At 35.8% G+C, this 15,491-nt stretch overlaps 1 protein-coding gene across 2 annotated transcripts in view; it reads left to right on the forward strand.

Moving 5' to 3' along the window:
• The window catches only part of LOC306862702 (insulin receptor substrate 1-B-like), a 50,159-nt gene extending 46,750 nt beyond the window's left edge, over positions 1–3,409 (forward strand). The window contains exon 3 of one of the 2 annotated variants that reach the window (XM_079405621.1): positions 2,382–3,409. In XM_079405621.1, the coding sequence (XP_079261747.1) occupies positions 2,382–2,389 (8 nt within the window). In that variant the 3' untranslated portion in view covers positions 2,390–3,409. The remainder of the gene's footprint in view (positions 1–2,381) is intronic. The other variant, XM_079405622.1, reaches the window with a different exon arrangement.
• The last annotated feature ends 12,082 nt before the right edge of the window (positions 3,410–15,491 follow it).

Below are 15,491 nucleotides of genomic sequence, written 5' to 3' on the forward strand. Positions count from 1 at the left end.
TGTGAAGAGAGGAATTTTTAACAGTATGCACACTTTTCTACTCCATCGGTTATTTACATTTACAATTATGCATTTAGCAGACGCTTTTATCCAAAGTGACTTACATTGCATTCAAGTTACAGTTTTTACATTTTAATCAGCTCTTGCTTTCCCTGGGAATCAAAGCCATGATCTTGGCGTTGCTAGCGCCATGCTCTACTATTTGAGCTACAGGAAAGCTACTGTGGTTATTGAAGCGCCACCATTGATTATAAACTGAGAAATGTATAAAGGTGCAAATAAGTTATACAATACAGTATATAGTTATACTATATCATTTATTTTAATTGTACTACACAGTAAGTAGTATAATGAAATCTCAATGTTCTGCTTTTGCTCCAGAAAAAGGTTAGCATGACCTGTCACCAGCATAATTTGTGTTTTAGGTGCTAAATGTTGCATTGCCAAATGCTGGTGTATTGATGCTCATCTGATTTCTGCCTTCTCTCTCTCTCTCTCTTTATGATTGAGTCTCTTTGTGTTCTGGAGGGACTAAATATAGCTGTGCACAGTGAGGATCAAAACACAATGAGAACAACAAAAATTGAGAGCAACAGAAAATTGAGAGCAAGGAAAAGGAACATTGCTTAATTTTCAGGTCATCAATAATAATTTTGTTTACTTCCCCTTTGTCAAAACATGTATTTTTTTTTTAGTACATCAATAACAAATTAATATTGAAAAAAATCACATACTGTTGATATTTGATTTAGCTGATATTTCACCTGTTGGTTTATGCTGTCATAGTCATGTTTGTTTTTTTGTTTTTTTTTGGGGGGGGGCAGTTAACACAAGGGTTTGAGTTTAGAAGACGGTACAGTCCATACACATAAAACCTCCTCCATTAGTCTACATTAGAAGATGGTTTTATATAGAATGGGTGTGGTAAATTTGTGAATGTTAAATATTCAATGTTGTATAATGTCTCTATTAGTGATAGACCATTATATCAGTCAATCTGATTAATTTATTTGGCAATTTTGAGATTATCAGCATCTGCCAATAACTGTTTAGTGGCCAATTAACAGATCATAAACCTACTGGCATCATCAGTAGGTGCTACATGTCTTCTGTTTGTATTATTTTTAGTGAATTAGGAATAAATGCCATGTAAACAAAATGTTAATTTAATCTAATAATTTTGTGTATGTCTCATTTGCCATCAATCAATTAATCAACATTTGTAAAGTGTCTGATTGGTTCAGGACTGTCCTTATAATTATTGTACTGTAACGTATTATTATTATTCCAGTGTATATTTATTCATACGCTGGTGCTTTTATGTAAAGCAATATATGTACCTGTAGTGCATTAAAGGTATACATTGGTTAATTTTATGTGTTCCCTTAGAAATTAAAACTAAAAAGCTATTGGACCTCTTAAAGCTGCACATTTAGACTTTTTTTTTAAATGTTCAGTGTTCACTCTAAATTAGTTGCTGTCTCTGTTGTGCGTATTTATCCAAATGACTCTGACTCTTTACAAAGAACACAATAATGGATGGAAATGAAAGGATACTAGGCAGAGGGAGAGACAAGCTCATCTTTGCTTTTATGAATAAAGGCCATCAATTTGTTGTTCTGCAGTGATTGTTTGTTATGCCAGGGGCCACATTTGTGGACCAAGAAGTGACGCACACTGGATTGATTAAGTGACTTGAACATGCATATTTTGTCTTATGCATGTATGTGAGTGTTAAACCTGCATGTGACCTTGTTCACCTCTCATAAATGCATTTCCATTTCCATGGCAATATGGTCTTATTATATATCATCATGACATTAAGGCCATTTAACCCTGTACAACTCAATGCCATGATGCATATGCAAATAGTTATTCTGATAAGAACAGCTGCAATAGAACATAACTACTGATTTTCCTGCAATTGCACAAATCACTGAACAGTGTGCAGTAACAAGACCTCTCATCCAGAGTTTCAGTTCGGCTTATTCTTAGACTGCAGGTTTATTCATGGCAGACATCAAAATGTAGTAGCCTCAATGCATTTTATATTTGTACTAGAATTTTTTTCTTCTTCATTTTTTAGCATTATTCTTAAAACCAAATCTCCCCTGGTCAGGTTTATCATCGTTAACCAAAACTAAAACCATAAAAAAATAAAATAGATAAAATGTTAAAACCTAAAAAAATACATAAAATCTAATATAAAAACACACCAAAATTATTACAACTTTAATGAAAATTAAAATATGAAAACACAAAATTAAAAAAAAAAAATAATCCAAAATGTTATCAATAACTATAATAGTATATCAGTAATACTAAATTAACACTACCGCTCATTTGAATTAGAATATTCAACATCTAATTGTCTTTTTCAGAATGTTGATGCTGCAGCAACATGGAATTCTGGGAAACAGAACGCCGGCGCTCTCCCGTGCACCTGAATGCAGAGCAGAAACACAGAGTAAGGTGTGTGCACAAAGCTCAACAATCTTCGCAAGCGCTTTCGAAAGACATCTGCTGTGATTGGCTGCTGCAGCCAACAAGAACATGTGCCAAACGAGAAGAGCAACAACTGCCTGTGCTCTCCGGACTCTCAACAGACAAGCACAATAACCAATCAGAGAGGAGAATGAAGACAGTGGAGCTAATGACAATGACATTTTGACCTTCAACAGGAGCTTGAACAGTTTGTGTCCAGTATTCAAAAAAGGATTCAATGATTCACAATCGTTGAACATATTATGTGAACACAAAAAGTGCCTCTTGTTTTTGATTGTCGCTTTCTGAATATAGACTTTCAATTATTCAGGCACTGATTGACGTGCTTGTTCTTTAATTTTATGTAAAAACAGACTGGAAAAGAGGATTTTTGAAAGCGTTGCGGCAAGATGTCAACAGCGCTGATGGTACTGTTTCTAGAGAAAATTACGAAGATGAAGTAATTATGACTCTCACGTGGTGTTCATCATGGAGTTTAGCTAACCTAACATCACACGTGTTGACTGACTAGTTCATCGTCCTCCCTGTTCCTTTCTCCACCCCCTACACACCATGCGTGACATGTTCTAGCCATGCATTAGTACTTAAGTGCCTGCCTCTTTTCTGTCTCTCTTCCTTCTGCTCTCTTCACAGTAGCGTCCTGAAAGGAACCAGTAACATTTGGCTCTGTGACACTAAGCATCTATTTTTACTCTATGGGTGGGGTGCTTCTGTGATGTGTCCTGCGGTAGCTTACCTCCACTGGTACGCAAGGATGCTAGCTGACCCAATCCACACTGGACTATACCAATGATAGTCCAGAATGGGGGAGTGTAAAGGATATAATTTGGGAATCATCCCCACACACTGTATCACAGTGACACCCATTGCTGGCCAACAGTGGTAAAATAAAAATAGGAGTGTTAAAAACATGATTCTCTCGTGTATCTATTTTTTTACTTTATATTATGATGAGTATATCTTTTAAAAATTTTCTTCTGAATTAATTTAACGGAATAGTTGACCTAAAATTTAAATAATTGTCATTATTAACTCACCTTCATGTTGTTCCAATGTAAGTGGTAATCCGACTTACTTTCTTCTGCACAAAAGATGATATTGTGAAGAATATTTGTAACCAGTTGCCGGTAGCCATTGACTTCCATAGTATCAAAAAAAATACTATGGAAGTCAATAGCTACCAGCAACTGGTTTCCCACATTCTTCAAAATATATTCTTTTGCATTCAGCAGAAGAAAGAAACTCATACAGGTTTGGAACAACTTGAGGGAGTGAACTATTTCTTTAAGAAATGACATATTTTGCTTAATATGAATGTTTATGATTTTAAGTGCCTGACGGTTGTGTTTGCACTAGTGTGTGCATATATAGTATGTTTGTTCCTGACTCTTTGCTAAACTGTTTCAGGATGTTCCATCCTGAATTGTGATTGCTTGGATACAAATGTAACAAATAGTGTTTATTGAATCCAGACTGAGCTGGTCGAACACACAGAACAACCTCTAATACAAATACACAATGATCATAACCAGTTGCTCATTTTATCAGAAGGGAAATCTCATATAATGATCATTCAAATACTATAGGATAACACATTTCAACGATCAGACTGCAGGTTAATCACATCAAGCTGAAGAGTATTACTAAATAATACTTGTTTATCCCAAAAACATTCAGAAAACACGTTTCCAATATCAAGTCTTTGAGAGGTTGGATTTACAAGGCAAAATGTGTTGACCTTTATTAAAGGGATAGTTCATTCACAAAGGAAGATATTTTGAAGACATTGAGATCCAAACATGAACTTTCATTTTATGAACAAAACATGATGTGTATGTTAGGCTATACATTTAGCCTGATCCTGGGGTTGGTTTACCCTTTGCCAATGTTGCAAAGTGACGTTATTTCTCAGAATTTAAATTTTATTTCTTGCAATTGTGATTTACTTTATTTTTTATTTAATTTTATTTCACAATTGCCTTTTTAATTGTATATTCTCTGAGGTGGAGCCAGTTTCCATAGTAGCTATGTGTGTCCTGTTCTCTCTATAGACAGATAGGCTGGGAACAGTATCTCTCAGCCTATACATCTATGAATAGCAAGCTGTCTAGCTTTACTTAGAGCTGATACAGTATACAGTCTAAAGGGTCATTCCACAAATTTTTCATGCACGTTTCACCAACACAAAAGAGATCTTTATGTGGAAGGTCTGGTTTCAACATGTTGTGCGCACACACTGACATCGGTAGAAGGCTGGGCGTCTAGGATTGGAAGTGAGGGCACATATTCATGGGTGGCCTATTACCACAGGAGTACTTGTATTATTCAGAACACACAGTGGCCCCGGGACAAGGTGAGTTAAACCTCAAACCCTGTGCACTGAGAAACACTTGCTATGCAGCAGCATTTTATATTCTTGCGCACATCAGCAGCACTTGCAGGAAAAACCTGATGGCTTTTGCTCTGATGACACAAACACTCTCATCTACAGGACAAACAGAAGTGAAGGTGTGCTCCACACATGATCTGCTTGTAATTAACACAAGTCTATAGTTTCACCGTCTGGTCCCCAGGGTCTGTGGCTCAGCACACTGCTGAAGGCTGCAGGAAAGAAATGCGTCTTTTGAACTTTTGACATGAAAAGAGGTGACAATGATGACAAAAACCTGAATGTATCAGCAGCTGGCAGCCACAGTCACATGTCTGGCAGCAGCAGATATACATGTATGTGTATGTGTGGGTGTGTGTGTGCGTGCTTTAGGGCTACTTTAACTCTGATAAACAGGGTTTCTGCAATTCTTAAAAAGTCTTAATTCGGCCTTCCACAAAAGAAGGCCTTAAAAGGTCTTGAATCTGAGAGAAACTCAGTCATGGCATTGAATGCTGCAAGCAATGCAAGAAATTAAAATTAAAATACTATCTTCCCAAGTATTTTGGTTTTCCAGTACAAACACCTCAACATCCTAAATGAAAATGTATTTACTTGAATGTAAATTGAACACAAACTTTTATTCTCTGAAAAACTAAACCAACATTTTAATGCTTAGTTTATGCTTAAAACATCAAAAACAAAAAAAAAACTTTTGATCAATTTCTCAAAACAAGGCTTATTTGTAAATATGTCTTGATTTAAGAAACTTTAGACATTGGCACCGAAAAACAAGACAAAAAGCTATTCGAGCCATAAGCTTTTATTAAACAATTTAGAGAGAATATTGACATATTGTAATCTATTCAGTTCATTCCTTAAATTTATTTAATTTATTCCTGTGATGCAAAGCTGAATTTTCAGAATCATTGCTCCAGTCTTCAATGTCATCTTACAGAATTTTAATATTCTGATATTAATTAATATTCTTATCAATGTTGAAAGGACATAGGAACAGTTTCTTCCCTCGGGCAATCCATCTCATGAACACTTGAACTCTTAACAATAAACATGAAACACTATCATACTTTTTATTTTATTTTACACACATAATTATTACATTTCAAAATTGTACCTAACATACCTGTACACACTGAATTGTCTATTTTGTATATTTGTACATTATTTCATTTTTATTTTTGATTTCTTTTTTTTTTTACTATCTGTGTCCTGTCCTGTCGCTATCATTCTGTCGCACTGTGGAGCTACTGTCACCAAAACAAATTCCTCTTATGTGCAAACATACCTGGCAATATATGGAATTATTTTTGTGTCAATAAAAATGAACATAACTTTATAAAAATGAACATAACTTTATAAAAACAAACGTAACTTTTCCAGAAACGATCAAAAATATGCCATTACAAAAGAAGAAAAACACAATGAAAATGAAAAAAATTAACTCAGTGGCACAAATGTAACATGCTCTTCAAATAGGCTTAATTCTTTGTTAATGATTTTCATAGATTCGTTTTCGCAAATCGTGGATTCTGAATGCGTTGCTACAGATTTCGCTTACGCTTCGCAAATTTTCGTTTGCTGTTTTGGCACAAACCTCTCGTGGGGGCGGGCTTAGCAGCGATCCACTCTGATTGGCTAGTGAGCTTTTGATGGACAGCTGCTCTCTGACCTGGAAGCACGGAGCGGCATCACCTCCTCAGCTTGTGTGGGACAAGCTGAGGAGGACGATGATGCCGCTCCGTGTCTCTCCTGAGAGCTCATCTTAATAATAATATAAACCAAGCACGACGTATTGCACACAAATCACCGCGGCAGCTTTCCAATATGCACAATTTTTCCCCTCATAGATGTATTCTATGGAATAATCAGAATGTGCTGCATGGAAAAAAAATTATCTTTATGAAAAACTGGTTTGACAAAGGTGTTATTTTTGTTTTAGATTTGTTAAAAAAGGATGGCAACTTCTATTCTTATTCAGAATTTTCAGAACTATTTGAATTGGAAATCTCACCTAGAGTGTTTGAACGGGTAATTAATTCCATTTCACCCAAATTGTTACATTTGGTTAGGGCAAATTGTTACAGTTCTTTAAAATGTGAAATCCCAAAAAAAATTGATTGGAGGTCTGGAGCTTTGTAATATTAAATGTAACAATTTCTGGATTAGAAAAACACTTGTTAAGAAATTTAGTTCTAATCCTAAAGCATTTTACAAGTGGAAACTAAATTTCCCCTTTCTTTCTACTATTCAAATTTGGGCTGGTATTAACAAGTTTCTGTTACCTAACAAGATAAAAGAACTTCACTATAAAATTCTTCATATGTACTATCCCTGTAATTCTCTACTTTCAAAATTTAAGTTGGATATCTCGTCACAATGCACATTCTGTAATTCTAATTTGGAAACAATATCACACTTATTTTTTGAATGTGATTATGCACAGGATTTATGGAAAGAAATGTCTTGGCTTGTGTTTTCAGCTTACAACAAACTTTTTAATTTTGAAATAAGTAATGTACTGTTTTTGATTTGGGAATCAAGATCAAAGGAGCTGGATGATATGTTAAAATTATTAACTCTTTGTGGCCTATTTCATCTTCATAAATCTAAAGTTACTGATTGTATGCCCAATTTTAGGATTTTTTGTATTGATTTGAAATTATTTTATGAATCCCTCTGCTCATCACTTAATAAGAAAGCTGTTAAAACAACTATTGATGAAAAAAATAATTACTTTGTTGTAAGGATTACCTCCTGAGTATTTCTTGAAGTTGACATTTTATGTGTAATTTTTCATTTTAGTTATAGTTTATCTTAATTTTTCTATAAATTATTTATTTATTTTAAAAGATGTTTATAGTAACTATTATTTCCTTTTTCCTTTTTTTCTTTTCTTTTTTGTTACTACTTTTATTCAGGTAACTAATGTTTTATATTTTGATTGTGTGTGTATTGCTTTTACTTTGACTGTATCCCCTGTGAATGTTATTTGTTAAAAAAAAAAAAAAGCACTTAAGAAGCTGAGGAGGACGATGATGCCGCTCCGTGTCTCTCCTGAGAGCTCATCTTAATAATAATATAAACCAAGCACGACGTATTGCACACAAATCACCGCGGCACGAATCTATGAAAATCATTAACAAAGCCGCTGACGTCTGTACTTCCAGGTCAGAGAGCAGCTGTCCATCAAAAGCTCACTAGCCAATCAGAGTGGATCGCTGTTAAGCCCGCCCCCACGAGAGGTTTGTGCCAAAACAGCAAACGAAAATTTGCGAAGCGTAAGCGAAATCTGTAGCAACGCATTCAGAATCCACGATTTGCGAAAACGAATCTATGAAAATCATTAACAAAGAATTAAGCCTATTTGAAGAGCATGTTACATTTGTGCGACTGAGTTAATTTTTTTCATTTTCATTGTGTTTTTCTTCTTTTGTAATGGCATATTTTTGATCGTTTCTGGAAAAGTTACGTTTGTTTTTATAAAGTTATGTTCATTTTTATAAAGTTATGTTCATTTTTATTGACACAAAAATAATTCCATAGCAATAAAGCTCATTCTCATTCTGATTCTGAAAACAGCTGTGCTTAATCTTTTTGTAAAAACATTGTTTTATAATTATTTTATAAATAGAAAGTTTCAAATAACAGTACTATTAACAGTACTTATGTTGTACATCACAAAACGTTCAGAATATATACATCATTTTAACTTTACGCACAGATAATGCTAATCACTTAGTTTGTGTAGTCTTACACTAATAATATCAAAAAATGCTGTTAAAATAGACAGCAGATATTATTTCAAATTATTACTTGTCCAAAACCAGTATTGTTCAGCCTCAAATAAGTTACTTTCACCTTATAATTTTATATGACTGCTAACAGCCAACATACACTCTTACAGCTGAGCAATACAGCAGGAAGTCTTCCTGCTTTATTACTTCCCTTTTGGCTCAGCAAGGCAGGAAGTCCAGTGAATATGTGCACATGAGAGAGAGAGTGACACAATACTAGTCTTGGTTATCACAAGCTAATTCTATATATGTACTTTCTTACAGTCCTCTCCTGTCCTCACAGATTGAAATGTGGCACAGTAGTCAGTAGATTCAAGAGTCAAGATTCAAGATTTTTATTTTTCACATAGGCTACACAATTATACGGAGTATAACCAGCAGTGAAATGTAAGTCAGGTCCGCTCCAAGGACAGTGCAATTGTATAGAATGCAAATATTAAGAAAAAGAAAAGTAGAAAAAAATAAAAAGAATAAAATTAAATAAAAGATAAAAAATATAAATATAAATGTGCAGGTCAGTACAGGTCAGTATGTTGTTGACTTAAATAGTAATATAAGAGGAATGTACAAAAGAATGTGCAAAAAGTTGTCCAGGGTATTTAAATAGCAGCATATGAGGTAGAAAAAAATATGAATAGCTTATTAATATGGTGATATTTACATGGAGTCATGTGATGTTATGACACAGAGTTAGAGTTTAGGAAACTGATGGCCTGGGGGAAGAAGCTCCTCCTAAGTCTCTCAGTTTTTGCCATCAGGCTACAGAAGCGCTTACCAGATGGAAGCAAAGTGAATAGATGGTTACCAGGGTGATTTGAGTCCTTGATTTTGACAGCTCTATTTTTGCAGCGTTTGAGGTAGATGTCCTGCATAGAGGGGAGAGCAGACCCTGAGATGCGCTCAGCTAAGCGCACAACTCTCTGTAGTGCTTTGCAGTCCTGATTGGAGCTGTTTCCATACCACACTGAGATGCACTGAGTCAATACACTTTCTATGGTCCCTGAATAGAAAGAACAGTAATGACTTTAATCCACAAGCCTCATTGATCGCTCAGTCGTTTGAGTGGAAGATCCAACCAAAGTTCAGCAGACGCAGGTCAATGGGGAACAGTAGTTTTGCTGTGTGTACTCATCGCCCACAGCGTGGAGGGTAATTATGTTTTAATGCATTTTAATACCCTATCATTATTGCTAAACAAAAACAGCTTTCTTTCTAACCCTATTCTCTTGCCAGTTTCTTTCACTCCATGTATCTCTATTTCCCATTCGCCCAAAAAATTTGGCCATATTTAGTATGTTTATGTGCTAGTGAATCTGGCCTAGACAGAGTGACTGAGTCAAACTGAGGTTTCTTTTGAAGCTCAGATGAGATTTGGAGGTTCTATCTGAATGCTTGTGACTGAAGCTATCCGAAGTTGGCTTCATAACCGAACAAAAAGACTCCCTGTACCCTAGCAGCACCCTAAGACTAGCTGTACAGAGTGTGAATAGCAGAGCGGTGAGAGAGCAGGGAGGGGTCACGTCACTGCAGGGCCTCTATATTTTATTTTCCCCAAGAGCTGCCTGAGAACCCATAGACACATGCTACAGAATTCCCCCACAGCCCGAGAGAAAGAGGGAGGGAAACAAGGAGACTTGTGTGAGAAAACGACAGAATGCAACGTGTTCACGCAGACACAGGCATTTTTCAGTATTTTTGTCTTTTGGTCCACCTTTAGGCTACTTATTAAAATAAACTGCAAATGGAAAATTGTTAAAAATAGTAACATTTTACAGCTTTTACATGAGAAAAGCTTCAGATTCCCACTTCAAACTTACTGGAAGTGGAATGTTCTAGCATTTCTAGGGGAAGTGTGGTAATCCGTTGTACAATGTATGTAGTCATGATTGACAGAAAGCGCCTGTTTTTTTTCTGTGTCCTGGCCTCATGCTGGGTCAGTGTGGATGGGGCGTAGACAATGGGATTTTTTGCATAGGCCCGTCTAATGGGAAAAGGTTAGGGGTCATTCTTACAATGTGGTGGTTAAGGCTTTGCTATTCCGCCATTGTAGAAGCAAGACTCGATGATTATTATGTTTTTGATCAGAAATTATTTGTTCAACATGGTGATTCATTCAAGTGAGTCATACGCTTGCAAAATTATGAATAACGTGATTTTAGAATTTTGTGGTTTTTAATACAATCTGTTAGAGTAGTCCTGCTAGGCTTTTTGCAAAACAGTTCAGAGTAATAATTATGTGCGCACACACGGCAAGCTTGCGCAAATACACATGCCATTTCAGGTAGTTTCATTTGGCAGTTCAGTCCTAATTAAAAAACAAAATAACTCCACAATGAACTGGAAGAACCCAGTGAGATCATTCTGACAGAGCACACGCTCCATCTGGTGGTCATCTGTGGAAAACGCACTGTGAAAATACTGGATCGACCTTCCTAATAAACGGGTTAAAAGTCTAATTATTTCGTTTTGTTCGGCTCTGCCATTTCTTGTCTTCGTTGCTTATCTTATTTTCGTGTCATCTTCGTGTGTCTTAATAGCCTATATTGGTGAAAATATTAAACTCAGTAAAAAAAAAATACATATCCTAAATAAAAATATGAAAATCATTAGATGTTTTTTATCTCAATATCACAATTAAGTGAATGGGGTAGTGAATTTTAAATAATTCCACTTTGTATAAGCGGATGTTCCAATTCGTTTTATTCATTCTGAAAAAAAAAAAACAATAGAACACTGAAACACAATAGAAAATGTAATGGATTTAATAGTTATAATGGGAATTGTATTGGTTTTAATGGAAACTATAATGGTGTCTACTGGTATGTGATGGATTCTATTGGTGGGATGTTAAATCCTATTGGAAAAATGCCCAAAACACACTACAAAAAGGAATTTTGTAATGGTTTTGCTGGAAAATGGAAAGCATTGGAATTTCTGTGATGGTTTCTATTGGGCTTCTATAGTTTTTTTTTTTTTTTTTTTTGCAGGGTTTCCTTTTCTTTAATCCAAATGTTTCAACAAAACATGTTCACTCGGCAATTTAGCCTGTATACCCATGTTCTTAATTTCTCTTTAAACAAAAAAGACCAGTCTCAAATGACATCTCAATGACATCAAACCGCAGGAAGTGACATTGTTTTGGTGGGAAAACAACAGCACACACGCAAGTAGGCCTACGTTTTGGCAATAAATTCTGATTGATTCTGTTTTGTGTTTCATATGTTTTATATCACAGTTAACCAAGCTTACATCATCAGTTAAAACAAACTCGTAAACTAACTCTTGGGTATTGTTAAGGCCCTTATTTCTCTCCTGATCATTTTCTTGGCACTGTGTAAATAGTCATATTATAATAAATAATGTTTTCGTCTCATTTAACCAGAGCTTATTTATTAAGTATGGTATTCACTTTCATATAAATACTTACTTAAATAGAGTTTAAAAGTTACTGCACATCAGGAATGACCTAAAGAAAGATCTCTTGAATCCTTAAAATGTCTACATATTTCAGAAAAATTTAGTTTTAAATAGCTTTCTATTGGCCTGAATAATTAAAGTCATAGTTTGCCAATTTTGAAATGTCAGTGACATTTCCAGCAAACTGAATTCAGATCCATGGACTTTTGAGACTGAACTATTGAGAAACAAAGTAAGAGTAATAACAATCGGCAAGAAAACAAAGTGTGTTGGCATATGAATCCATCTCCACATCAGTAAGCTATTTCATTCAGATTGATATGACAGCTTAATAAACTTCATCTCCACAATAAATTCAGTAATTAATCCGATTTCCCAGTTTTCTAGAGAGCTGTCAGCAAGGCTCTATGAGAAATTTTTGACATTTTGTTCCCCCTGGGGATGTAGTTCCCCCTGAGATCATAAAAGCAGGCTTTCCAGTAATTGGACCCAGTATCCAAGTGTTGATTAACTCATCCTTGGACACTGGTGTGGTTCCAAATTGCTTTAAGCATGCGGTTGTTCAGCCTTTGCTTAAGAAGCAAGGTTTGGATGAAAGTTGCTTTAACAATTTTCGTCCTGTCTCAAAGTTATCCTTTTGTCAAAGATTTTAGAAAAAGTTGTGCAATTTGATATATTGATCTCGGTCACCACTGAATCTAGATCTGTCTCTATCAGAAAGAGATGCATTAACGAGAACACTAGTGCGCTATTTATGGAGGCAATATCATTAACACCAAGCATTTCTGCAGACTCTGTTGATCTTCTCCTGGAGTCATTTAACTCAAAAATTAAGAATGTTATTGATGATATTGCCCCGATAAAGGTCAGCTTGAAGACGGGGAAACAGAAATCAATTTGGAGAAAATCAACAGCAGTTCAGAGCATGAAAAGACAATGCAGAAAAGCTGAGCGGATGTGGCGGAAGACGAAACTCGAAATTCACTATAGCATCTATAAAGACAGCCTTCATGCTTTCAATGTGGAACTAGCCACAGCTAGACAGGCTTTCTTTTCAAACCTTATAAACAGTAACTTAAACAACACCCGCACTCTTTTTGCGACTGTTGAGAGACTGACAAACCCCCCAAGTCAGATTCCCAGTGAAATGCTCTCAGACAGCAAATGCAATGAGTTTGCTTCCTTCTTTTCTGAGAAGATCAATAATATCAGAAAGGAGATTGGCACATCCTCAAGTTATGCAGAGGTCACACAGATTCGACCGCAATTTCAAAAAGAAGTGACAATGTGTGTTTTTAAAGAAATTGATAACAAAATTTTGGAAGAAATAGTACAGCACCTTAAATCTTCAACCTGCTATCTTGACACACTTCCGACATCCTTTTTCAAAAATGTGCTTAACTGTTTAGAAGCGGATCTCTTAGAAGTGGTGAACGCCTCACTTCTTTCTGGGACTTTTCCAAACTCCCTTAAAACTGCAGTTATTAAGCCCCTTCTGAAGAAGCGCAATCTTGATAACACCATCTTGAGCAACTATAGACCCATATCAAATCTTCCTTTTATAGGTAAGATTATTGAAAAGGTAGTTTTTAATCAGCTGAACAACTACTTAAAGTCAAATGGATACCTGGACAATTTTCAATCTGGTTTCAGAGCACATCACAGCACAGAGACAGCACTCATTAAGATAATAAATGATATTCGCGTCAATTCTGATTCTGGCAAAATATCAGTGCTGGTACTACTAGATCTTAGTGCTGCGTTTGACACTGTCGATCATAACATACTTTTAGAGAGACTGGAAAACTGGGTCGGGCTTTCTGGGATGGCACTCAAATGGTTCAGGTCATACTTAGAAGGGAGAGGTTATTATGTGAGTATAGCAGAGCATAAGTCTAAGTGGACGGCCATGACATGTGGAGTCCCACAAGGCTCAATTCTTGCACCGCTCTTGTTTAACCTGTATATGCTCCCACTAAGTCAGATAATGAGGAAGAACCAAATTGCCTATCACAGCTATGCTGATGATACCCAGATTTACCTAGCCTTATCTCCAAATGACTACAGCCCCATTGACTCCCTCTGCCAATGCATTGATGAAATTAACAGTTGGATGTGCCAGAACTTTCTTCAGTTAAACAAGGAGAAAACTGAAGTCATTGCATTTGGAAACAAAGATGAAGTTCTCAAGGTGAATGCATACCTTGACTCTAGGGGTCAAACAACGAAAAATCAAGTCAGAAATCTTGGGGTGATTCTGGAGACAGACCTTAGTTTCAGTAGTCATGTCAAAGCAATAACTAAATCAGCATACTATCATCTCAAAAATATTGCAAGAATTAGATGTTTTGTTTCCAGTCAAGACTTGGAGAAACTTGTTCATGCCTTTATCACCAGCAGGGTGGATTACTGTAATGGTCTCCTCACCGGCCTTCCCAAGAAGACCATTAGACAACTGCAGCTCATCCAGAACGCTGCTGCCAGGATTCTGACTAGAACCAGAAAATCTGAGCATATCACACCAGTCCTCAGGTCCTTACACTGGCTTCCAGTTACATTTAGGATTGATTTTAAAGTACTTTTACTCGTTTATAAGTCACTCAATGGCCTAGGACCTAAATATATTGCTGATATGCTCACTGAATATAAACCAAACAGACCACTCAGATCATTAGGATCGAGTCAGTTAGAAATACCAAGGGTTCACACAAAACAAGGGGAGTCTGCGTTCAGCTATTATGCGGCCCGCAGTTGGAACCAGCTTCCAGAAGAGATCAGATGTGCTAAAATATTAGCCACATTTAAATCAAGACTCAAAACTCATCTGTTTAACTGTGCATTTGTTGAATGAGCACTGTGCTATATGTCCGAACTGACTGCAATATATTTTATGTATAATCATTTTCTTTAAATTTATCTTAAATCATTTTCTATATCATTTTAAAATTCCTTGTTTTTATTATTCTTATTTCCATGTTTTTATTGATTTTAATGTCTATTTCACTTTCTTTTATGTAAAGCACTTTGAATTACCACTGTGTATGAAATGTGCTATATAAATAAACTTGCCTTGCCTTGCCTTGCCTTGCCTTGCAATTACAGTTGATCATATTCTTAAATACAGCTAATTTATTAGAACCTTTTCAATCTGGTTGCACTGCTTATCACAGTACGGAGTCTGTCTTGCTTTAAGTGTTCAATGATATTTTGGTTGCAGTTGATGCCGGTAAAATTGCGGTACTGATTCTACTTGATCTTACAGCTGCCTTTGATACCGTGGATCATAATGTTCTTATTGGGTGGTTAGAACATCTGATCGGTATCAGGGGCTACAGCCTTACAATGGCTCAACTCTTATCTAAAAGACAGGTTTTTTTTTCTGTAGA

Source organism: Barbus barbus (genome assembly GCF_936440315.1).
Source record: "Barbus barbus genome assembly, chromosome: 1".
Taxonomy (NCBI): Eukaryota; Metazoa; Chordata; class Actinopteri; order Cypriniformes; family Cyprinidae; genus Barbus; species Barbus barbus.